Below are 25,158 nucleotides of genomic sequence, written 5' to 3' on the forward strand. Positions count from 1 at the left end.
TTTTTTAGTAGCCATTGGTGTGAAAATTTGTCAAGGTTTTTCTTTCTTTCTTTTTTTTTTTTTTTTAACTTAAATAAGTTCATAAGTCTGTCCCTGTGCACAGGCATTCAGAGCCTTTAAAGAACTCTGAAAGATTAGCCAGGCCTGATCGTTTCCTTTCATAGAAATCATGTTGCCTTTCCTCCAAGTGTGCTAGGAACCCCTTCCGGGACACTCCTCCAGCTGTCTATTATGGAAGTCCCCTGTTTTCCAAGAACCTTTCCTAGAAGTTTTCCACTCAGCGCAGTCTCTTTGACACAGAGACTGTGTAATGTCATGGAGTCATTTCGACCGGGTTTCCCAACTTCACTGTTGAGTGTCTCCTAGTTTCCTGGGTAGCTGCCTTCCAGCTCAGTACTTTTCCTACATCTTTCTTTTCTGATAGTTCTAGAAGAGTGGTTTGCAGCCACACTGGGGCTTGCCATGTGGCTTGGAAATTCCGAGCTGATGAGGAGAAGCTCTCCACTCTTGTTTCAGCCAGATTTTGATCTGGTTGTATACATTAGCTTTCCATATTAAGATCTTATTTTCTTGGAAAGGGAATGTGGCTCTGTGTTTTAAAACACAATGGAATCGCTAGTTTTAGGTACTTTCACCATTCAAGTCTGTTAGCGTGGTCTACCTGCTTCAAGAAACTGAGGCAAAAGTAAGGAGAAGATTAGTACTGGTTGAGTAACTAATATTGTGTTAGATTTCACATATATTCTCACTGAATTTTCACACAAACCCTTTGAGTGAATTATTACGATATCCATTTAGAGATGAAGCTCAACAAGATTAAGAAGCTGCCCAAGCTGGGGTGCCTGGGTGGCTCAAAGGTTAACCATTTGACTCTTAATTTCCGTTCGGGTCATGATCTCACAGCTCGTGAGTTTCAGCCCTGTGTTTGGCTCTGCACTAATGGTGCTTGGGATTCTCTCCCTCTCCCTCTTTCTCTGTTCCTCCCCTGCTTGTGCTCTCTCTCATGCTCTCTCTCAAAATAAATAAACTTAAGAAAAGAAAAGGAAAGATAAGAAAAGAAAAGGAAACAATAAAAAAGAAACTGCCCAAGCTCACAATGCTAAGTAGCAGAGTCAAAGCCCATGTTCTCCCCACTTCATTGTACTCTCTAACCTACTGTGCAATAGAGGTCTATGCAAACAATTCACTCATATATTTATTTATCTGTCTATTTATTTATTCATTCATTCATTCATTCATTCAAATATATACATTTCTAAATTTTACTTTGCCTGCCTTTTGTCTATCAAAATAATTTATTGAGTGCCTACTATGTGTCAAGCACTGTACCACCTTGGACCTAGAAAGACAAATGAAACAGGGTCCCAGTGCCTTCTCCTGCTTTGGAGACTCTTACAATAAAGTGCAGGAAACCATTTGTACATTGATAACAGGAGGAAAGAATGCACAAGGGGAGCAGAACAGAGTCCTCACTAAGTAAATTCTACATCAGGAAAAACACAGCCTGGGCACAGAGGAGAACCTTGAGTGTCAGCTCTGTGCCGCCTTGGTCTGGAGCAGAGGCCCTGGAGCTAGCCAAAGCCCGGGCAATGTAACCCAGTGTCCGGTGTTAACTGTTCAGGAATGCTGATGGAATGCAGAGAGGGTCCCTCCCACGTGGACGTGCTGCTTGGTACCTGACTCTGGCCACACCCAAGCACAACTGGGAAACTTGTTTCTTGTCCCAAAGAGATTATTTCCCCCCATGCATCCTTCCATGAAAAATAAAAAGCACACATGGGTAAGGACTATAGGTCCTTACGGCTGACTGGGCCCTAGGCAGGGGACAGAGGGAAGGAAGAAGGGGCTGCTTCACCTCAACCTGGAAGACCTTGGCTGTGGGACTAGTCACCTTGAAACCTCCGGGCTAGGCTCCAGGTGTTACAGTGCCACTGGTCCACAGAGCAAGGCCATAGCCCAATATCCTGCCCTTCCTAAATATGCCCCTGGTTATTAATCATAATTTCTTATGTTTGTAAACAGACTTAGTATTTGCCAACCACTTCTGCATCTTTTATGTCAGTGATCACAACAACCCCATCAAACACATTGTGTTTTACCCATCTTATAAATGAGGAAGTAGACACTGAGTGGCATTGCCCAGGGATACACAGTAAGGATGGGCAAGACTGGGGGTTGGAACTTCAGCATTCTGACACCAAGTCCAGTGTGCTCACAGCTAGACCACAGCCACTAGGCTACACCGTGAGCCACCAGAAGCATCCACTCGGTTCCCTAATTGCCATCTCTCTTGACATTTGCAGCTATTTGATGGATACAACAATGTTTTAGATCTTCGAGACACCAACCTAGTCTAAAATACAAATGACCAAGGAGAGGCTATGAAATATTGACTGTCATATTAACCTGCACATTTGCACCTTTTCCTTCCAAGAATTTTGGTCCCAAGGGGTGGGTGAGAGAACTGCAGGTTTGGGATACATCTCAACAAAATCTCTGGAAAAACATGTGGGTGCAGCGCTGGGTTTGGGGAAAATGTACAAATATTAGTGCAACGTCGAGGAGCTAAGGAGACAAGAACCTAGAAAAGTGAGTGAAGACTGATTCTGACCTTTGCAAAGACAGGCTCATCTGAGCAGGAAGATGGACCTGTTCTCTCTGCTTGAGGGTTGCCAAGGAAGCGAGCCAGGCATTGCTTTTTATTCTGAAAGTACTATCTATGTGACAGGACTTTATAAACTGCACAGTGTTATGTAGATGATTCGAAACCAAGCAGACCTGGGTTTGAATCTGAGCTTTTGCATTTTCTAGCAATGTGGTGTTGGGCAAAGTAAGTAATCTCTCAAGCCTCCCTTTCTTCATCTGCAAAATGACAAGAAAACAGATTCTCCCCTGGATCCTCCAGGAAGGCAGCTCTACTGACACCTTGACTGTAACCCAGTGAGACTTATTTCACACTTTTTTTTAAAGTTTATTTATTTTATTTTTGAGAGGGAGAGGGAGAATATCCCAAGTAGGCTCCATGCTCAGCACAGAGCTCCACTGGGGGGTGGGTGGGAGAGCCTTAAACCCATAAACTGGGAGATCATGACCTGAGCCGAAACCAAGAGTTGATGGCTCAACCCACTGACCACCCAAGTGCCCCTCATTTTCATACTTCTGACCTCCACATCAGATGTTACATTTGTGTTGTTTTAAGCCAGGAAGTTTGCGGTAACTTGTTACAGCAGCCATAAGAAACTAGTTCAGACTTTAGTAAAAAAAAAAAAAAAAAATACCCATCTCGTGGTGTACCTGGGTGTCTCAGTCAGTTAAGCATCAGAATCTTGGTATTGGCTCAGGTCATAATCTCACAATCGTGAGATCAAGCTCTGCATCAGGCTCTGAGCCAAGCATGGAACCTGCTTGGGATTCTCTCTCTCCCTCTCTCTCTCTGCTCCTCCCACACTCCTGCTCTCTCTCAAAAATAAGTAAATAATAAAACAAACTTAAAAAAAATACCCATCTCTTGGATCTGTTGAGAGAAAATGCACATAAAGTACCTAACATGTGCTAAGAACATTGTAAGTGCTCATTAAATGGCAGCTTTCATCATCATTTTGTTATTTTGGAAGACGAGAGTGACTTTCTAAGTTATTATGTGTCACTGATCCCAGAGGCCTGAAGAAGAGAATTCACAGGGGAAAAGGAGAAAAATCTAGTGGTCAGCAACTTCAGAATGTTTTACCATCACTATATCTCTGCCTTCCATAAATACAGTCAGGCTGCCTCTCTGGCATTTCCTTCCATATGCCTGTCTAGGTTTCTTCTGTTAATTCTTCTTTTTGCTCATACTAACCCCTCATCTGCCCACTCTTTGTCTTCTCCCACTCTTGTCTGCACGTTTCCACCCTGACTCTGATGGACAATTCTCCTTTATTCATTTGTCCCTTCCTCCTTTATAAAACTCGGTGTGGCAGGTTCCTCTTTGGAAAAGTTCGTTATGGGGCTTCATGAGTCACCGGGCCAAATCCCTTGTTCAGAGTATCTTCAGTTCCTTTCTGCAATAAAGGACCAATAGAGTCCCTCTTAGGTAGCCTCATACTCTCTTCCTTTTATCCATAGTCCTATTTCCCCCTTTATTTGACTGCATACAGTCATTTTTGCTTTGAACCCATGTTGCTGTCATCACACTTTACATTCCTTGAAAGAACGAATTGCTGCTAACCAGCTAGTCAACACAAACAGGCTGCTGCTACCCAGCAAATGGGTGCATAATCTGTACTGGTTGAAATGGTGCTGCACTTGGCCTCCAGACTTTTGCCCTTTACTCTCTATACTTGTGTTGTTTGAACTTCTGCCTTCCACTGTCTATTTATTCATGTCTCTAGATGGTAACTTAACTTGTCAGGAGCAATGTCTGTGCATACCAGTAATGAACTTTACAATGTGACTGGTCTGGTTACATGAGTAAAGATCTCCCTTGGCAGACTGTGTATTAACTCCTTCAGGGCACTCGGGCTCCACTCAGTCTAATGTTTAACAATTACTGGAACAATTGCGGGAAAGAATGAATGCCATTTCTAAGCAGAAACTACTCATAAAGATCTTGTAACAATGGCCCGGTTCTATTCACTCAGCAAACATTGATAGAGTACCCACTATGCACCCAGCTCTGGGCCAGAAACACTCATGAATTTTAATTCCTTTCAATTCCCACAGCTACCCAGGTGAACAAGGAAGGGAAAAATGGAGAAGCTAAGATTCTTCGGAAGGCTGTTAACACTTACATTAGAGAGTAGTAACAAAGGAAGTCAAATCTTAGCAAAGTCTGAGAAGACTTGCCTCCCACTGATCCCCTGTACCAACTGGGACTTCAGCCAAACTGACTCACTTGCCACCTCACCGCCACCTTGCTCTTCTAGGTCTCTGGTCCCTGACATTTCCTTTCCCTGGAATGTCAGCTGCACACCCCCACTTCCTCCCACACCACACCCTATATCTCTAGTCTACTTATCAAAACCACACATACCTGCAAGGCTTATGTCTTCCCTACTCGGAACTCCCATAGCACTTAGGGTCTTCCTAGATGTAATAAAATTATTTAGGAACCTGTCTTAGCTTCCCGACGAGAGCACAAAATCCTGGAAAACAGCAATCTTCCTAATATATCTTTTATACCTCAAAACTCAAGTCATATCATTTAATACATTTTGGTTTAAAGCATGAATACAGGAAGTGATTAATTTAATTAACAACACAATAAGAGATCTGGACGGCTTTTCTGGAGGTATTTTAAGTACAAAAGCTAAAGTAATTGACCCAAACACTTACCCTCATGTTCCTTCCAGAGAATACTGAGGGAGGGAGAGGCCCACTTCTTTTTAGTGCCATTCAAAGCACTAAATCTTGTAAATAATTTCTAGGAGCCAGTGTGGGTTGAGGGGATGCACTTGGGCTCCAGAGTCACACAGACCAAGGTCTCCAGCCTACCTTTTCCATTGCATGACCCCCGGGAACTTAATTACCTAAATTAAAGCTTTAGTTTCCTCATCTGCAAAATGAGCCTCCTCACCTTTTTTCTTTTCTACCTAATTGGGCTACGAGAATTAGATGTGTGCATGTGAAGTACCTAGTAGAGTGACACATGGCAGGAACTATATGTCAGCCCCTCTTCTCCCACTCCTCGTGCAACAGGGAACTTTTCATTATTTTTTAAAGATTTTTTTTAAATGTTTGTTTCTTTATTTTGAGAGAGAGAGAGAGAGAGAGAGCACATGAGCAGGGGAGGAGGAGAGGGAGAGAGAGAATCCCAAGCAGGTTCCTCCCACTATCAGTGCAGAGCCCAATGCAGGGTTCAAAATCACAAACAGTGAGATCATGACCTGAGCCTAGATCGAGTCAGCCGCTTAACCAACTGAGCCCCCTAGGTGCCCCCAGGGAACTTTTTAAATTGCCAACTATTTTTGAAGGTAACAAAATATTCTGATAGTAATTATTTTTAACAGCTGCCTGTAGCCCATATGGGCACCAGCTGCCAACTTTGGCCATGAGTTTTCCTTTGGGGTTTCAGTTTGCCATGACCAAGGATAGGAAGAGCCACGCTGGGGCACCTGGGGGTGCTTCAGCCCTGCCCAGTCCTCAGCACCCCATGTCTGCCCTTGTTAACGTGCAGGACCTCAGTGCATCACTCAGAAGTGCACAGTCTGTATATTCTCCACCTTAAAGAACAACTGAAAGTTACTGATCAGACTCTGGCAGGCTTTACTTTTTTTTTTCTTCTTTATAAAATTACAGTAAAAAAAAAAAATGCAATGATTCCTGAGCTTAGTAATCAAATTCCCTCCCTTGCTAAATGATTGCCTGACTTCAGTTTGGATGCTTTGGAACACGAGAAGGTGATGCAGGTGATAGTGTGATGGAGTCATGTTATGAAACCTGGAGCAACATTTGTCACCTGGTCCTACTCAGCTGGAATGTTCTCGTGTCCTCAGCTTGGGGGAAATCCTGAAGATGGCCAAAGATGACTCCACTGCTCGTTGCTTCCAGGGCCTGCTGATTTTTGGAAATGTGATTGTTGGTGTAAGTAATGAGTATTTTTCAGGAAATTCTGTTCTTTCTGTAATCACAATTTTTGGATTAATCGAAAGTGGGAGTTTAAAGGAAAACCATGATATACTTACTGGCTTCCTATCTTTTTCTTCCTAATTTTAGGAAATGTGTTAGCAAAATAGGCTAGCTAGAATTTAATTATATAAATAATCATATGTAACTATGTGATATGTCAAAAAAAATGGATATTTCCCTCCCAACTTAAATGGTTTTTTTTTAATTTTTAAATTTATACCCAAGTTAGTTAATAATGTAGTGCAACAATGATTTCAGGATAGATTCCTTAATGCCCCCTACCCATTTAGCCCGTGCCCCCTCCCAAACCCCTCCCTCCCAACTTTAAAACCAAGAATCCAAAAGAAGCCATGTCAACCATGGTCAGTGTGCAAATATTGCCACCACACACACACTTCAGTGTTTCTTTCCTATTTTGCCTTGATTTGATTTGCATGGAACAGTGCTGTTAAGGCTGTTGGGGACAGATGTTTGCATTTACTTGTCTTTATCACACAGAGGCCAGTACCAGGATGGGAGAGTGGCTCAGAGGTCAGGCTGTGTGGGCTCAGTGTGCTGACAGAGCGCTTGAGAGTCACGATCTCTGGGTCTTGGCCGGGCCTGCCTCTGACTCCATGACTCTGGACAAGTTATCAGCTTTCAAGGACAAGGTCCCTTATCAATAAAATGCAGAGGGTGGGAAAGATAACCACCAAGGTCACTTCCAGCTCTAATGCTCAGTGCCAGACAAAGACTAGTCTAAATATTATAATCCAGGAATTGGGACGAAGGACCGTGGGAGTAGGGGTGGGAGGTTCTGTTCATACAAGATGTTGTTTGAGTGGTTCATGCCCCACAGACTTTAGATGGTCTGAAATTGCCTGGGTCTTTCCCCCAAATAGCAGTAAGACAGTGACAGGTGGGAGGAGGCATACATCCTAGTAATAGGATGGAAGGAGCAGTTTGATTTTCTGGCGATGAGTCTCACTTCATTGCTTTGAGCCTATGCAGAGATGGAGTTAGACTCTCTTACTAACCCCTCCCCACACTTTTGCATCCCTTTTCCAACGCTGTTGCACTACCAGCCTGACAGAATGCCCTCTGCCCCCAGATGTGCGGCATCGCCCTGACTGCAGAGTGCATCTTCTTTGTATCCGACCAGCATAGCCTCTACCCGCTGCTTGAAGCCACTGACAATGATGACATCTATGGGGCAGCCTGGATTGGCATGTTTGTTGGCATCTGCCTCTTCTGCCTGTCCGTTCTAGGCATTGTAGGCATCATGAAGTCCAACAGGAAAATTCTTCTGGCGGTGAGAGCTTAAAACTCTACGGTTGCCTCCTGGGCCAATTTCGATGGATTCTTTTCTTCTTCCCTGAGCATAGTGATTTGGCTTTTAGTGGGCTAAGTGGGAGCAGAGAGAGACAGGTAAGGGGAGAGAAGAAGGAAACACTCTCCCTGCAGCGAAGCTTGACCATTTTGGGGGCAAAGATGCCCTCCACTATTTCAAGTCCAGAAGATTCCAGTACAGAGAACCCAAAGGAGAGAAACCTGATGGTGACCCTGTTGAGTATTTTCCAGATCTGTGCTTCTCCAACCAGCTGCAGCCAGTGGGTTCAGCCAGGAGCTACATAGGCCAAAGCAGAGACAGAGTGAGAATTTGATGATTAGAGTTTTTCTCTTGACAACAAGTAGTTTAAAGTATTATTTTAATATTAATCAGTGATATTTTAGGATATAAAATACAAAATATGCATGAATTTTTAAGAGAAAGCATGAGCTTTTTCAGAAATTTTTGAGCCCAAGGCCGATGATTTTGTATAATGACCTGCATTTCCTACATTATACATTCACTCTGCTTTTCAGGGCCCCTAGGAAACCTTGATGCACAGCACTAGAGAATTCGGCTTCAGCTCCATCTGCCTGTGGAGGCTCTAACACTGTGCACCCACAGAGAAACTTTTGCCCCAAGCCACAGACAGTCATGCCCTCCCTTTGTAGATGGAAGCAAATTTGCAACCAGCTGAGTTAAGAACCTTTGGTATTGGGTCTAGACCTCTATTCTCTGCCCCCATGCTCAGGTCAATGGTTTCTCACACTGTGATGGGGTCCCACCCCCACTCCCCACCCTGAAATAACTCTCCTACCCAAATGCTGAAGGACCTGAGTTACATCTTTATGGAACAAGCCCAGCAACTTAAAGTGCTTGTCGGTTTACTTTTCCTGTGATCTAAACATTGTCCTGGCACCCAGGGAATGCAGAACTTTTACATTCTCTGATTCCTTTAGTGTGAGTTAAGTTCCAGGGCAAAAGCACCCACTTTTTTGGGTGGGGACAACAATGCAGGGAAAGGGAGAGGAGGGGCAGGTGTCCTCAGAGACCAGCTTCACCTGCATCCTGGTCTCACTTTGGGCCCTCCATGTATTCCTGACACAGCCAGAAGGAAACATTGTTCACCGTGCCCTGCAGAGAAAAGGAGCAGTGCCCCTTCCAAGGGGCTGACGGAGAAAACACCTGAACCCTGGGCCTCCTGTCTGGAGTGTCTCTAAGGGGTTTCTGAGCCTCTCCAAGAAGAGTCATCAAGCTCTTTTTTTTCTTTCAGAGATTTTACTTTTAAGTAATTTCTACACCCAACGTGGGGCTCAAACTCACAACCCCGAGATCAAGAGTCACATGCTCTATGGACTGAGCCAGCCAGGCACCCATAACACAAAGCTCTGACAAAGAACAAGGCAGCGAATGTTTTGAGGCCTCTGAAGGTGCTCCTGCTCCAGCCAGAGCCTTTATCCAAGCTGAGTAATTAGGGCAGCAGAGGGTCCTGCTCAGAATGCTGCCCAGCTGCCCCTGCCCAGGGAGAGAGGACCGTTTTCCTTGCCCTCCCCCACGGACACTGCAGCAGGGGACCAACAGTGAATGTGCAAGGCTGAGGAAAGCAAAGACAGACCCTCACAAATAGTTCCCATCCCTGATTCAGAGGCAACTTGCTGTTCAGATATTTTCCAGTCACAAACAGGGGCTGCATGGTGGGGAGGCATCACGTGAACATGTGCATGCATGCATGTGAGTGTGGACACACACACATGAGAGCAACACCACACAGCAAGGTCTGTTCCACTCGCCTGGCCCATAACTGGAAGGGTGGGGGTTGAGAGAAGAATGCCGGTGAAGAGCTGTGTACCTGGAGGCTGCCTGCTCCTCTCAGGACCCTTGTCAAGAGGGACAATGGATATTAAACACGATCCGGTCATCTTTTTCTGACCTTTGTAATTCTAAATTTCCAGTAAACCGTAAAGAAAATTTATCTTAATGAGGGGATTTTTGAAGCTGTATATAGTGTCCGGTCCACCAAAACTCTTTTGCCAGCCATTGAACACACACAGGCATGCACACCCCAGTTCATTCTCTTGTATTTGTTTTTCTCAGTTAAAGTAGAAATATAGGATATACTGGAGTGAGAAAGCTCTGTATTCAATAGCCATTTGTTGTCTGGGGATAAGGAGAGAATTGAGCTGATTAGCACCTAGCACCTAGCACCCAGACTTGCTCCAAGCAGCTGATCAATGAAGGTTTGTTGAATAATTTCATTATTGATTAGATGGTTACACTTTGATGAATATGCTGAAAGAATATAACAATTTTTTTTAATTCTCTCTTTGGAGATACATGTAATGCTTTTTTTAAATTTGTTTCCCTTCCAGTATTTCATTCTGATGTTTATAGTATATGGCTTTGAAGTGGCATCTTGTATCACAGCAGCAACGCAACGAGACTTTGTGAGTACAATCACAAAAAGCACAGAGCAAAAATGATCACATGAATCATTGTTATCATCATAACAATATAAGAGCTGACACGTATTAAGCCCTTACACTGTACCAGGCACTCCAATATGTGTACTAATATTAAATACATAACTACTTGGAGCACCTGGGTGGCTCAGTCGGTTAAGCATCCGACTTTGCCTCAAGGTCATGATCTCACGGTGTGTGAGTTCGAGCCCCGTGTCGGGCTCTGTGCTGACAGCTCGGAGCCTGGAGCCTGCTTTGGATTCTGTGTCTTCCTCTCTCTCTGCCCTTCCCCGGCTCTCACTCTGTCTCTCTCTGTCTCAAAAATAAACATTAAAAAAATTTAAATATATAACTACTTAATCCTCATAAGAACTCTATGAAGTAGGTATTATCACTGTGGTCATTTTATAGATTTTTTTTAAAAAAAATGAGACTTAAAAAGGTGAAGTAACTCGTCCAAGGTTACACAACTGGTAAGGGAAGGAGAAGAATCCTGAGTCCAGGCAGAGCGACTCCAGGACCCAAGCTTGTACTGTTGTGCTCTTCCCCACACTGCAGTAGCCTCTAGCCCTCCAGCAGGATGGGCAATAATCCACAGCATCTAAGACTTCCTCTCAATTCAGCATCCCTCATCTCTCCTTTTCTCCATTTCCCAGTTCAAGCCACCCTACGATGCCTGCCCCCTGCCCTAGTCTCACTGGGATTTCTTTGAGGATGGTAGACTTTAAATTCCCCCTCATAAGGACTTCAGACATGCAAAGCAACCTCCCACATACACCACCCTTCTTGGTGCCTCTGAGCACAGTTTTACTCCAGCAGTTTTACTCCAGAAGATAACGTTCAGTGCCCCCAGCAACAGGCAGAGCAAATCATTTTGCTTCCTTGGGGATGAGTGTGCTAACTCTTCTTCTTGTGTTGCCTCCTCCTACCATAGTTCACGCCCAACCTCTTCCTGAAGCAGATGCTGGAGAGGTACCAAAATAATAGCCCTCCAAACAATGACGACCAATGGAAAAACAATGGAGTCACCAAGACCTGGGACAGACTCATGCTCCAGGTAATGCCTGCAGTCTTGGGGAGACTCCAGTATCCAGGTGTGAAGACGTGGTTGGAAGTGAAGTCAAAGTGTGGGGACCACAGTCTCTAGGCCGTTTCCTTCAAAAAGAGACTGGACATAGGCAAATTCATTTATTCCTCTCATCTATGCCTCTTGTGTGCACATCACTCAGTGGGACCCCAAGATCACTATTTTATTCTCAATCCATGATGTTGATTAACTTCCATTTAGGGATAATGACATTGTTAAGAAATCTAGAGGCACATGCTGCCTCTTAGAACTCAGGCATCACTTACATTAAAAGAAAAAGTTTGCTTCCTCCACACCACAGTGAACTCAAGTGGCAATCATTCCCTATTTTGCTTATTTAGTACCTATGGGCTAGTCCTCCTAAGGACCATGGGGTATGAATTGATTTGAATGCCCACTTTTCTCTAACTGGCCATCATACCTTATATGCAAGTTTATCTTAAATATCATCAAAAATTCAAGTCTTTCAGAATATCCATAATCACCCCTACTGCCTTTGTAAACTTTTATCCCTACATAAACCCGAATCTGACCCAACTCTCACACTGCCCCCTCTCTCCCCTCCCCTCTACCTGCTCACAGTACGTCATCAGCAAACTCCCATATAGCCTCTGTGCCTTCTTTAATGTCTCTTTACCCTCTATCTTCTATCATTTCCTTCATTTATCTGAATATTCCTATTCCAATAATTCTTTTTACCCCATTAGAAACTCCAACTCATTGGCCACTTTTTTTACTTTCTATCACTCTTCTGACCATAGGTCACGTACTTTTTCCACTCTTTTAACAAGAACTAAGCCCTTTGAATGGAAATGGGAATGCCCACATATTTTGAAAAACCTTCTTACCAACTTTTAAAAGCCCAGTCTAAAATAATCCTGGCTCAAACTTAACCATTCTTCCCCAAAAGTCTCAGGTCAAAATGCAGGATACTTATTTCCCTTGGTGAGAGATTTTCCATAATCCAGTAGCAAAATAGGACATGCTTTAAAGACAGCTGATTTATCATCAAGTTTGTTGCGAAGTATTTATTCTAAACGTTGAGAGGGGCCTGTAGTTTTAAGTTCCTCCCTTGAAACATTTGAACAGAATTTAGAAAAAGGAAGGAAAATGATGTGAAGTATGTTTCCTCCCTTAACCTCAACTCTATCCAGATTGTGAGGACATTAGCTAAGTGTTCACTGATCTTCATTTCCTATGTAGAGACATAGCTGTGTGCCACCAGGTTTTGGTTATTTTTTTTCCCATTATTAAAGTCATACATAATTACTTTAGAAAATGTTAAAAATATAGAAATGTAAAATAAGAATTATTCCTAATTTCTTCACCACTAGAAGTTTTAATTTTCTGATTTTTGATTTGCTCATATGTCGTGAGACTAATTATAGCTCTCTCACACTGCTGTATCAAGATATTCATATTAATAATAATTAACATTTAGCAAGGGTTTACTATGGACCAGGCGTTGTACAAAACAGATTAGGTGCATTAACTAATCCTCACTGAAACTCTGAGGACCATGGGCTGTGTTAAGGAAACTAGGCCATGTTTTACAGTTAAGGAAAATGAGGCATAGGGAGTTGAACTCATCAAAGGCCATGGAGCTCATCAATAGCTAGTAAAGTAACAAATGTTGAAGTATTTTCCAACCTCTAAAATGTAAGTTATTAATACCCTCAGCTCTTGTTTGGGGAATTTTATTTTATTTTTATTTTGTTTTTTTTCTTAATTTTTTTTAACATTTATTTATTTTTTTGAGACAGAGAGAGACAGAGCATGAACGGGGGAGGGTCAGAGAGAGAGGGAGAGACATAGAATCCGAAACAGGCTCCAGGCTCTGAGCTATTGGCACAGAGCCCGACGCGGGGTTCGAACTCACAGACCATGAGATCATGACCTGAGCTGAAGTCAGATGCTCAACCGACTGAGCCACCCAGACGCCCCTGTTTGGGGAATTTTAGTAAACGCAAGATATGGTATACTTTCCGTATCTTCTTTGTCCATAAAATCTCAGTTGCTACATTGATGGCTCTAGCAAGGACCATGAAAGAGAATTTTGTATCTCTCTTCCACTGACAGGACAATTGCTGTGGTGTAAATGGTCCATCAGACTGGCAGAAATATACGTCTGCCTTCCGGACCGAAAATAATGATGCCGACTATCCCTGGCCTCGTCAGTGCTGTGTGATGGACAGTCTTAAAAAACCTCTCAACCTGGAGGCCTGCAAGCTAGGAGTGCCTGGTTACTACCACAAGCAGGTGAGTCCTCGCCACCCCAGACCGGCCAGGTTTCCTGCTCTTCATGAGGGAAATACTGCTTAACTGTAGGTAATAGTCTCTCATAAAGAATTCCGCATCCTTTTTCCTAAACCTTTTGTCAACTATTTCCTTCTCTGGTAGTAAAATATGGATGCTAAGATTAGCAGGGTGATCTGGGAAAATCTGCATATTAAAAGAATTGACAGAACATGAGAATTGCAATAACAAAGTCCAACTTTTTTAAATGCAAACTATTTGCACAATGTACAGAATTGGTGTTTCGATTTTTTTTAACATTTATTTTTGAGAGAGAGAGAAAGAGAGAGTGAGAGAGAGCATGAGCAGAGGAGGGACAAGAGAGAGGGAGACACAGAATCTGAAGCAGGCTCCCAGCTCTGAGCTGTTAGCACAGAGCCCAAGGTGGGGCTCAAACCCATGAACCAAGAGATCATGACCTGAGCCGAAGTCAGATGCTTAATCAACTGAGCCACCTAGGGACCCCTAGAACTGGTATTTCAAAAACTATTTACATTAAGCAAAGATTTGCTCTATTTTTGCAAAATGTAAATTGGAAGGGGTGTATAAAGAGAGAATGCTTTGCTAATTTCCAAAGCAATGGCAATTGCTGATGGTAAATGCAGTAATTATATAACCACATTCCTTATTCAGTGATAATATAGGATAATACTTTTCTTCGTGTTTATTTTTTTATTTTGAGAGAGAGAGAGAGAAAGCTAGCATGTGAGTGGGGGAGGGGGAGAGAGAGAGAGAGAGAGAGAGAGAGAGAATCCCAAGCAGGCTCCACTCTGTCAGCTTGAAGCCCAACATGGGGCTCAATCTCATGAACCATGAGATCATGACCTAAGCCAAAATCAAGAGTCAGTGGCTTAACCAACTAAGCCACCTAAGTTCCCCTAGGATAGTCTTAATAAAATATTAGATTGGTGATTTGGTTACAGATGGTTTTTGAGTAAGTGTTTCCAGCCTGATGAGAATGATATAATGATCCTGAAAACTAATATTTATTGAGTACTTACTAAAGCCAGACACTGTTCCAAGTACCATATGTATATTAACTTGTTTAAAGATCAAAGGTAGGGGGCACCTGGGTGGCTCAGTTCATTGAGCGTCTGACTTTGGCTCAGATCGTGATGTTACAGTCCATGGGTTCAAGCCCCACATCAGGCTCTGTGCTGACAGCTCAGAGCCTGCAGCCTGCTTCAGATTCTGTGTCTCCCTCTCTCTCTCTGCCCCTCCCCTGCTCACTCTCGCACATGCACACTCTCTCTCTGTCTCTCAAAAAGAAATAAAAACGTTAAAAAAAAGTAGGCACCATTATGATTCTTACTTTAGGGATGAGGAACTAAGATGTAGAGATATAAGAAGTACCTAGCCCAAGGTCACTCAGCTAGTAAATGGTTGAATCAGGATTCATACCCCAGCAGTCTAGTTCCGGAGCCTAGACTGTAAGCCAAGAAAGAATTTGGAAATATTCCCAAATAGCCCAACGCGAATCCTCGTATCATTGTAGCCAGCCTCTGAAAGGTTTATACTGCTTTGCGAGTTACCATTTTGAGGAAAGTTGGTTGTGTGCCAGTTTGTTAAATAATTTGAGAAATGTCAGACTCCTTAGTCTGGCAGTAAATAATGCAATGTGCACGTTTAGAATGAAGGACACTGTACAGCTGATCATCATCCCACATCTGGAAGGGTGCCTGGACTGGGATTGGATGCATTAATCCGGAAAAGGACGTAGGAGTGATGTAGATTATTTTGCAGAGTCCTTCAAAGCAACCCTTATTTAGCTTTTGAGCAGCATTGTTTTAGTGTCATTTTAATCAGGTACATTCAGACTGCTCTAAAGATTCAATTTATTCCTTATAATCACAATATGCAATATAATTATCACTCTCAGGAGTAATAAAATGCTTTCCATATTTCAACCTTGGCACTGACCCTCACAAACATATCTTGATTGGACTGTAATTACATAGAAATTATATCATCTCTGTGAGAGAGACAGAAAGGGGTATTTGCCCTCAGATAATCAGTTTATCTCCCTAGGACATGTGATGTTCTAGTAGGGAGGGACCTTCACTCGAGTTTTGACAACCCTTCTCACATTCTCCCTTTCGGTTCCTTGGCCTCACCTGTCCTTAACATTTCCATCTCCTTACCCACCCACCAGCTACACCACAGCTACAAACTCATCATCACGCAACCCTACTCTCCTGCCAAATTCCTGGACCTGAAATTCTTCTCTCTGTCCCCGTCTCTAACTTCCTTCTGTCTCTAACTCCCCGTGCTCCTACTTTCTCAATCTCACTCATTCTTCACTCTCGACAAAGTTCTTATATTCTAATCCTTTCCACTTCTCCCCCTCCTGGTCCTCCAGATTCCCACACACCACAATCCTTTCCACGTTATAAGTCCTGCTAATTCTCCTATAGCAATCCCTTTCCACAAAGGAAAATATGCCACCCAGTACTTCATACACTGTACTTCTGTCATTGCAGTTGACATATCGTAAGTATTTTTTCACAAGGCTCCTTTTTTCTGAGTCCCCTTGAGGACCATGCATTACTCCATTCTGTGTCTCCAGTGCCCCACAGGCTGCCTGGCACAATGCAGGCATTGGGGAATGTTTGGTGGGTGGTTGGTTGAAGAGATAAATGACTCTTTTTCATATCCATTTTGTGGCTTTTCGAAATCTGCATAAATGAAGGCTAACAAAATTAGGGATGTCATCATAAGTGTGGTGATAATAGAAATCAACCAGGGCACCTGGGGGGCTCAGTCAGTTCAGTGTCTGACTCTTGATCTCAGCTCAGGTCATGATCTCGCAGTTCGTGAGTTTGAACCCCATGTCGTGCTCTGCGATGACAGCACAGAGCCTGCTTGGGATTCTCTTTCTGCCCTTTTTCTCTCTCCCTCTCTCGCTCTTTCTTCCCTCTCTCTCTCTCTCTCTCTCAAAATAAACTTAAAAAAATAAATAAGTAAACCAGAATTTCACATAGCATGTAAGATGCAGGTATATGTATTCTTACTCATGCTCCAACTGCCCTAGAAACGCTACGCGCTATCTAATCACTATACCTCAAGAACATTATCACAGAACTAAGGAAGACCAAAGTAAGCACCACTACAATGATAAAAAGGCATCATGAAAAGGCACTAAATAAGAAGAGGTGAAAAACCTGGGGCTTTTGTCTGTGAGTTCCATGAGAACAATACCCATGTCTGTCTTGTCACTGCTGAATGTCCAGCCCAGTGCCTGGCACCTGACATAAGTGGGCTTTTGTACATGTTAGGACAAAATGTCCAGGAATGTCAGGAGGATCAGTGAGTAATGGATACAGGAGTGTTTGTGAACTATTGTGTCACGAATGATATTGTCATAATCATCTCTTCGTATCATGTTCCATTCATTCTATCAATGTTTATTGGGTGCCTATTTTGTGCCAGGCACTTGTGCTGGGTTCTAGAGATTCAACAATGAGCACAATAAGATCCCTGCCCTCCAGAGCTTACACTGTAGTATGGGAGGCACCAAACAAGTTACCAAGTAAATACATGATATGTTCCAGGTAGTGATAAATGCCATAGACAGAAATAAAGCAGGGTAGGTATATAAGGAATGATAGGGTTTTTTTTTCTCTATGGTGGTCAGGAAAGGCTTTGTTGAGATAGTATCTGCATAGAGTTCTGAATTAAGTGAGGAAATGAGACCTTGACTTAAAGAAGATTGGGGAAGAGAGTTCTAAGGAAAAGAAGCAGCAAGTGCAAAGGCTCTGAAGTGGGAGCATTCTTAGCTTTTTAAATTTTTTTAGTTTATTCATTTTGGAAAGAGAGAGAGAGCGAGCACAAACAGTGGAGTGGCAGAGAGAGAAGGAGAGACACAGAATCTTAAGCAGGCTCCAGGCTCTGAGGTGTCAGCACAGAGCCCGACGCAGGGCTCAAACCCATAACTGTGAGATCATGACGTGAGCTGAAGTCAGAGACTTAACCTACTGAGCCACCCAGGCACCCCTGTTAGCATTTTAGAGGAACACCAAGGACATCAGCATGGCAAGGCCAGAATGAGTGGAGGAGTAGAAGGCAAGGATGATCTAGGATTTGTAGGGCTTGAATCTGCAGGGAAGGATCCCCCTTAGGAAAAAAAAAACTGAAAATACGCATACAAAATTAGGTGCAGGGCCTTGAAATGGTCTTGCAAGTAAGCAGCCCTGAAGCTTAAGCTCATTAGCTTTGCAGGGAAACAGCTTCTGGTAGAGGAAGCTGGGGTCATAGAGACAGAGCCGCATCAGAGAGTATCCCGCAGGCCATTGCGAGGACTCAGAATTTCATTTTAAGGGTGGCGGAGAGCCATTTCTTTGGAGCAGGGATTTGAAGTTATCTGATTTATGTTTTATAAGCATCCCTCTGGCACTATATAAAGGTAAGTAGGATGCCAACAGTAGGCTCAGGCCTCAGGGAGACCAATTAAGAGGCCATTGTAGTAATTCTGGTGTGAGACCATAGTGGACCAAAGTGTCAGCAGGAGTTAGTAAGTGTTTGAATTTGAGATATAGTTTTTAAAGTTTATGTATTATGTATTTTGAGAGGGGGGAAACCAGTGGGGGAGGGGCAGAGAGAGAGATGAAGAGAGAGAGAGAGAGAGAGAGAGAGAGAGAGAATCCGAAGCAGACTCCATGCTTCCAGTGCAAAGCCCAACACGGGGCTCACACCCACAAATCGTGAGATCATGACCCGAGGCAAAGAGTCAGACACTTAACTGACTGAGCCACCCAGGTGTCCCTGAGATACATTTTAAGAGTAGACCCAGGCTGGCTCAGTTGGAAGAGTATGCTACTCTTGATCTCAGGGTTGTAGGTTTGAGCCCCATGTTGGGTGTAGAGATTGCTTAAAAATAAAATCTTAAAAAAAATAAAATAAAATAAAGTAGACCCAAAAGGTTTTGCCTGCGTATTTGATGTTGGATAAGAGAAGAACAGTTAAAGATAATTCAATTTTTTTACTTGAGCATGTAGTTGAATGCAGACGTCTGTAATATAGAGAAGAGTAAATGGAGAAAATAGAGGTACTTAGCAAAGGCAGGGTGCGTAAGTGGGTTAACAAGGGACTGGAGCAGGGTCCGAAAAGATGGAACGTTAAACGGTCACCTATAGCCACTGGGCAGGGCCTAAACTTCAAGGTCAGCCTTTGGAGAGCATTTCACTCTGGACATGAAAGTCCACGGAATCATCTGGCGATTGCATTTCCTAGACTTCTCCCAGGGCTTTAGCATGGGTCACTCAGAGGGCAGCCCTAGCCCCACGTGTGTGTATTACTCCTGCAACTTCGCATGGTGATGGAACAGAGTGTGCCAAATATACAAACTTTCCGGATTATGGCATGCATGAATGAATGATTTGATTAATAAAAAATGAATCATTTGCACGCACACATGGCTTTTCAAGCCCTCACTAGAATCCAATAAAGATATGTTGAAACATAGTGTCAAATGAAAGCATGAAACAGGACTTCTTTCAATGCTTAAAAAAAAACAACTCTGATTTTCATAGATTAGAAGCAGTTTTCTTTAAGAATAAACAGGGGTGCCTGGGTGGCTCAGTCGGTTTAAGCGTCCGACTTTGGCTCAGGTCATGATCTCACGGTCCGTGAATTCGAGCCCCGCGTCGGGCTCTGTGCTGACAGCTCAGAGCCTGGAGCCCATTTCAGATTCTGTATCTCCCTCTCTCTCTGCCCCTCCCCTGTTCATGCTCCGTCTCTCTCTGTCTCAAACATAAATAAACGTTAAAAAAAAAAAATTTAAAAAAAATGTCAGACTAAAATAGCAGCACCTTTGTTAGACTGAGTGATAAAGACACAAAATAATGTGATATAGAGTAGCTGTTGAACAGAATTATTTCTATCCCCTCGGCAGAGCCCTGTTAATACCTGGATGTCCACGGGGATGTTGAAATAGCCTGGTTATGTTAAATTAGACTTTGGAAGAGTATTGATACAAATAGATATCTGCTTTTCCCCCATCTCTTACATCTTTCTCTCTGGTTCCTCTCACACCCATGTGGGATCACCTGCCCCTCCAGGGCTGCTACGAACTCATCTCTGGACCGATGAACAGACATGCCTGGGGGGTTGCCTGGTTTGGATTTGCCATTCTCTGCTGGACTGTGAGTATTTCCCTGCACAAATTAAGGAGAGGACTTGAGATTAACCCCTGGTTAATCCAGCCACACTAGACAGTCTGGAAACAAAACCTTGGACCTGAGGGCTAGTCAGGACCAGACCAAGGACAGTGGATTCCCCTGACAAGTGGGTGTTTATATCCCCTACCAGGGAAGAGATGTGCCCTACTAGCCACATCCTTCTTCAGGCTGATGGGGAAGCATTTGCCTGCCCTTCCGGCTCTCTAGATCTCATGAATTCATTATAGTTAAATACCAAACACTGTCAGCTCCCTAGATGGCTCCTGCCCAGCACTGATCTGCGTTTGCTCCTTCCAAAGAGCTGCCTCCTCCAGGCTCACCTCATCTACTTTATGTGATGTTCATGCAACAGAAAGGTAGGGCAGTGGTTCTCAGCCCTGGCTGCACATTAAAACTTCCTGGGAAAGCTCGGGGAAAAGAAACTATGCATGAGCCCCAAACTCTGAGATTCTGATTCAGTGGATCTAGGGGCAGGACCCAGGCATTTAAAAAAAAAAATTTTTTTTTTTCCACATAATTCTAATTTGCTGTCAGGATTTAGAGCCACTCATTGCATTCAGGAAGAAGTTCTAAACTTTTGGTTTCAGAACCCCTTCACACTCTCAAAAATTACTGAGGACTCCAGCAAGCTTTTATTTATGGGGGCTATATCTATTTATAGTTACGCTATTAGAAATTAACACAGAATTTTTAAAAATACTTATTAATTCACTTAAAGTAACAATAATAAACTGATTACATGTTACTGTTAACAATATATTTTTGTGAAAAAAGTGCCTATTTTCTAAAACAAAAACAATGAGAAAAGTAGCATTGTTTTACATTTTTAAAAGTATCTTCGGTGTCTGGTTTTAATAGAAGACAGCTGGGTTCTCATATTTGCTTCTTCACTTCCTCTGTTAAAGTATATTGCTTAGGTTGAAGGATTTTAAGAAAATCCATCCTCACACTGATAGGTAGTGAAAAAACCAAGAATGTTTTGATAGCCTTATCTAAACGTAATCGTGAATATTCTTTGATATTACACAAAGCTTGACAACTAGTAGTTTTTAAACATTAGTTGCAACGTGGATTCTAAAATTATGTCAACAAACTTTTCAGACTGTTATATTAAAATAGGTTACATCAATTTGTCTTGAAATTTGCATATGTTATTTACCCATTCGTGATTCTATTAACAACATGCATCGGTTATTTGGGAAAATATTGGTTCACTGTGTTATGCTGATCTTCCAAATGTAGGCTGAATTCTCTATGCAACCAATAAATCACATTCATTGTTATTGCCATATTGGAAAGGACCTTAAGCATGGGGGTGCTATGGGCCCATCATGACAGAAACAAGTTTCCTGAGTTTTGCTTGAGTGCCCAAATTTATCACTGGCAACAAGTATTGTCAGTTGTTTTCCTCAAAGTGACAGACTCACTTTGTAAAATTTTGAGACAATGTCTGCCAAACATCCAATCTGAATAACTGTAGCTTGTCTATTATTAGTCATTTTTTCAAGTAAAAGTCATGTTGCATGAAAAAATGGCTGGTTTAGTATACAACTCAATTACACAAGTGCTTTGCCTTCAGACAACCATCAGGTTTCACTATGCAACAAACTGTTTTGTGCATACTTTGTTTCAAGAATATTAAAAAGATGTATATTCAAAGGTGAACACTTAATAAAATTAGTAATTCTTACTGCTTCACCAAAAACAACCTTAAAATTCTAAAACTCTAAATCTCTTAAGTCTGCCTTTTTTTTTTTTTACTGCAAGTACACAGCAGTGAAGAATACACTGACTACTAACACAGTTTAGTGCCTCTAACTTAAATCCTGCTAAGATGCCAGCAGTTTTACTTTCCACTGCTTTGCATCATCAGTACAAATGTGAAAACAGTAAAAAGGGCAAAAAAAAAAAAAAAAAAGTCTTAACACTGTTATGCAAAAGGTCTTGACCTCATGGACACCCACAAGGGTCCCTTGGGTGGTTATGCACCACACTTTAGGAAATGCTGGGTTTGGGGTGAGAAGCTGAGTGAGGCAGGCAGGAAGGGAAAATCATTTCCTCTGAGAAGTCATCGGTGGTCCCTCACCCACCCTCAGGAACTCCCACAACACTCTGCACACACCTCTGTCATGTAATGGTCACTCTACTACAATGTATTTGTCTCCGCCAAAAGCCTGGGAACCAGCAGCTTCTGTATCCCCAGGGCTTAGCAGAGCACATGGCATGTGCTTGATACTTTGTTGAATGAATGAAAAATTTTAACAGTGAAGTTCCTATTCAGCCATGCTAGCAGGAACTGTGGGATGATGTTTAAAGGCTCTCAAGGACCTTAAAACTCCAGACCAGTTAAAAACCCTTGACATTTCCACAAGCCTCAAATGGACTCTGAATCTAGGAAGCCCCCCTGAATGAAATTCAAAAGAGGGAAGGGAAGGAAACCAAGTGTAGTGAGGACCTGCTATGGACAAGGTGTCATATCCAATGCTTTTAGCATTAAATCCCTAGAATAATAGCTAGGTAGGTAGCCAGTCTCCTTGGTTAAGTTCCTCACTCTCTCAGTCTCTTCACTGGGTTCTGGAAGCACTCAGTGGAGTTATATGCGCAGCACTCACGACAGTGTCTGATGTGTAGTACGTAGTCAATAAACATCAGACATTAGCAGTAATGCTATTTTATGATCTCATTCCATCTTCTAACTTGGGGGGTAGGTGAAGAAGATGGTACTATCTCTACTTTCCAAATGTAGGGAGGGAGGAGCAGAGCTGCAGAAGAACCCAGATATTCCAGCCCCTTGCCTGAGTCAAATGCCTTGAGTTCTGTGGCATTCTGCAGGGGAGGCCGTACCAGGTCATAAGCATTTTTGGGAAAAGAGGGAGTCCTGTGGGAGGAGAGGTTCAATAGTAGAAGGTAAGAAAATTGTACCTCCAAATGGTACATACGAGAAATAGGAAGCCACTGGAGGGTCATTAGCCCTGATGGGAAGAAGAAAGGATTTCCCCAGGGGGGCTAGTTTAGCACAGAGGTGAGAGGAGCAATCCCAGAAGACGGCAAGTCTGGGTGCAGTTTGGGACAGGGAGGTGGGAAATGGGGAAGGTGTGTCTGAGTGGCAGGATAGTTACCTCTGCCCCATGAGGTGTTGTTTGTTTGTTTGTTTTTAGTTTATTTGCTTATTTACTAAGAGAGAGAGAGAATGCAAGCAGGGGAGGGGCAGAGAGGGAAAGAGAGAATCCCAAGCAGGCTCCATGCTGCCAACGTGATCTCAAGAACTGTTAGATAGTGACCTGAGCCAAAATCAAGAGCCGGTCGCTTAGCAGACTGAACCACCCTGGTGTCCCTGCCCCACGAGGTTTCTTAAGGTGAGATTACTCTTAAAAATTCAGCATCATCTAAGCCTGAGTGAACCTAACATCCTTTTTTTTTTTCTTCTTCAATATATGAAGTTTATTGTCAGATTGGTTTCCATACAACACCCAGTGCTCATCCCAAAAGGTGCCCTCCTCAATACCCATCACCCAACCTCCCCCCCCCCCCACCCCCCCACAACCCTCAGTTTGTTCTCAGTTTTTAACAGTCTCTTATGCTTTGGCTCTCTCCCACTCTAACCTCTTTTTTTTTTTTTTCTTCCCCTCCCCCATGGGTTTCTGTTAAGTTTCTCAGGATCCACATAAGAGTGAAACCATATGGTATCTGTCTTTCTCTGTATGGCTTATTTCACTTAGCATCACACTCTCCAGTTCCATCCACGTTGCTACAAAGGGCCATATTTCGTTCTTTCTCATTGCCATGTAGTACTCCATTGAACCTAACATCCTTTTCCCCCCAAGTATGAGATGTTTCTAAAACAATTCCTTATTTATTTTTTGGCCTTTCTATTCTAGTTTTGGGTTCTCCTGGGTACCATGTTCTACTGGAGCAGAATCGAATATTAAGAATGAAGTGTCACCATTATACCACCTTCCTCCAGCGACTCTGGACCGCGTGCTGCAAGCTTGCTTTCCCAGTATATATCTCACATCTGAGCCCTGAGGGGATGTGTGCATTCTTACTCAAATTACCAAGTCAGTTGGTGTGGTGTTCCTCTGAGCTCTCAGCCTCTCAAAATTCTCACTAGTGTTTTCAGCTTGGTCTGGGGTTCTGCGACATTTTTATACATGGTAGGAAAAGGAGACTTTAGAAAGACGGTAACTACTTCCACCCCTGTTTATGTTTAATTTGGGGGCATAAAGACATCCACAGGAACCTGTGATATCGCAGTAAACCCAAGTCTGTATTTGGAAGGCAAATATTTCTCACTGCTTTCTAAAAGAGACTTCCAAAGGCTTTTATTCAAGTCAAATTTGCACAGGTGGGAGAACTAAGGAAAAGTTGGCCTTTGTTCTATGGCCTTTGTCCTTTGGTGTCTTTGGCCTTTGTTCTATGGTGTCTCCCATCTACGCAGACTCATGTGATTCCCTTAATGCCAACTTAGGACACCTTTATTCTCCAGGACAATATCCAACCTTGAGTTAATAGTGGTTGAAACTTCCTCTCAGACACAGCAGAGTGATATGTTGTGTATTAAGCTCAGTTCTCCCATGAAAAGTATATGGACTTTTGGGGACAAAGAAGGGGCTTGTCACATATTCACCCATGTCAACTTTTAAAACACCTTTCAAACAAGAGAGAAGCAAGCTGGCTATTAGCTACATGATTTATGGTGATTTCTGTTACTGTCAAAATATTCCTCTTCTGAACTGTTTCTATTTGTGGTCCTGAAAGAAATTCTTATAATTCAATATTTGTTTGTCTAGTCTTATAAATAAAGAAGGCTTTTAAATATGTTCACCTTGTTTTGTGTTTACCCATGGCATAATTGGTCATATACAAGTATAACAAAATGAGTGGACCAACCGCAGAGCCTTTTAGGCTCATGGGAATTAAAGTGTAGGAGATGGAAAATGCAATAGGGTGAGGTTTCCTGCTGGATACTCTGTAACCCTGCTGTGCAGTTAAATGGTTGGAACTTCTAAATTTACTTTCACTTTTCACTCCTGCTGCACTTAGCCCAATAGCAGTGATGGAGCTCCAGCTCTTCAATCCTTTTCTTCTACAAAGGAAGCATCTCAAACTTCCAACTGCTGAACTGTGTCCCCTAGGAAGGAAATGTATGTTTCCTTCATGGTCTTACTCGCAGATGACTCACAGAGTGCCCTGATCTCATGCCCCGGCCAGGTTCTGGTGAGTTGG

At 42.9% G+C, this 25,158-nt stretch overlaps 1 protein-coding gene across 1 annotated transcript in view; it reads left to right on the plus strand.

Annotated features, from left to right (window-relative positions):
• UPK1B (uroplakin 1B) overlaps positions 1-24,748 on the plus strand; it is a 30,083-nt gene extending 5,335 nt beyond the window's left edge. Inside the window, exons 2-8 of the mRNA XM_049628231.1 lie at positions 6,474-6,561; positions 7,697-7,897; positions 10,285-10,359; positions 11,309-11,431; positions 13,541-13,720; positions 19,813-19,896; positions 23,811-24,748. Coding sequence (XP_049484188.1) covers positions 6,493-6,561; positions 7,697-7,897; positions 10,285-10,359; positions 11,309-11,431; positions 13,541-13,720; positions 19,813-19,896; positions 23,811-23,861 — 783 coding nt within the window. The 5' untranslated portion in view covers positions 6,474-6,492 and the 3' untranslated portion in view covers positions 23,862-24,748. The remainder of the gene's footprint in view (positions 1-6,473; positions 6,562-7,696; positions 7,898-10,284; positions 10,360-11,308; positions 11,432-13,540; positions 13,721-19,812; positions 19,897-23,810) is intronic.
• Positions 24,749-25,158: the final 410 nt, after the last annotated feature.

Source organism: Panthera uncia, chromosome C2, assembly GCF_023721935.1.
Source record: "Panthera uncia isolate 11264 chromosome C2, Puncia_PCG_1.0, whole genome shotgun sequence".
NCBI classification, from domain to species: domain Eukaryota; kingdom Metazoa; phylum Chordata; class Mammalia; order Carnivora; family Felidae; genus Panthera; species Panthera uncia.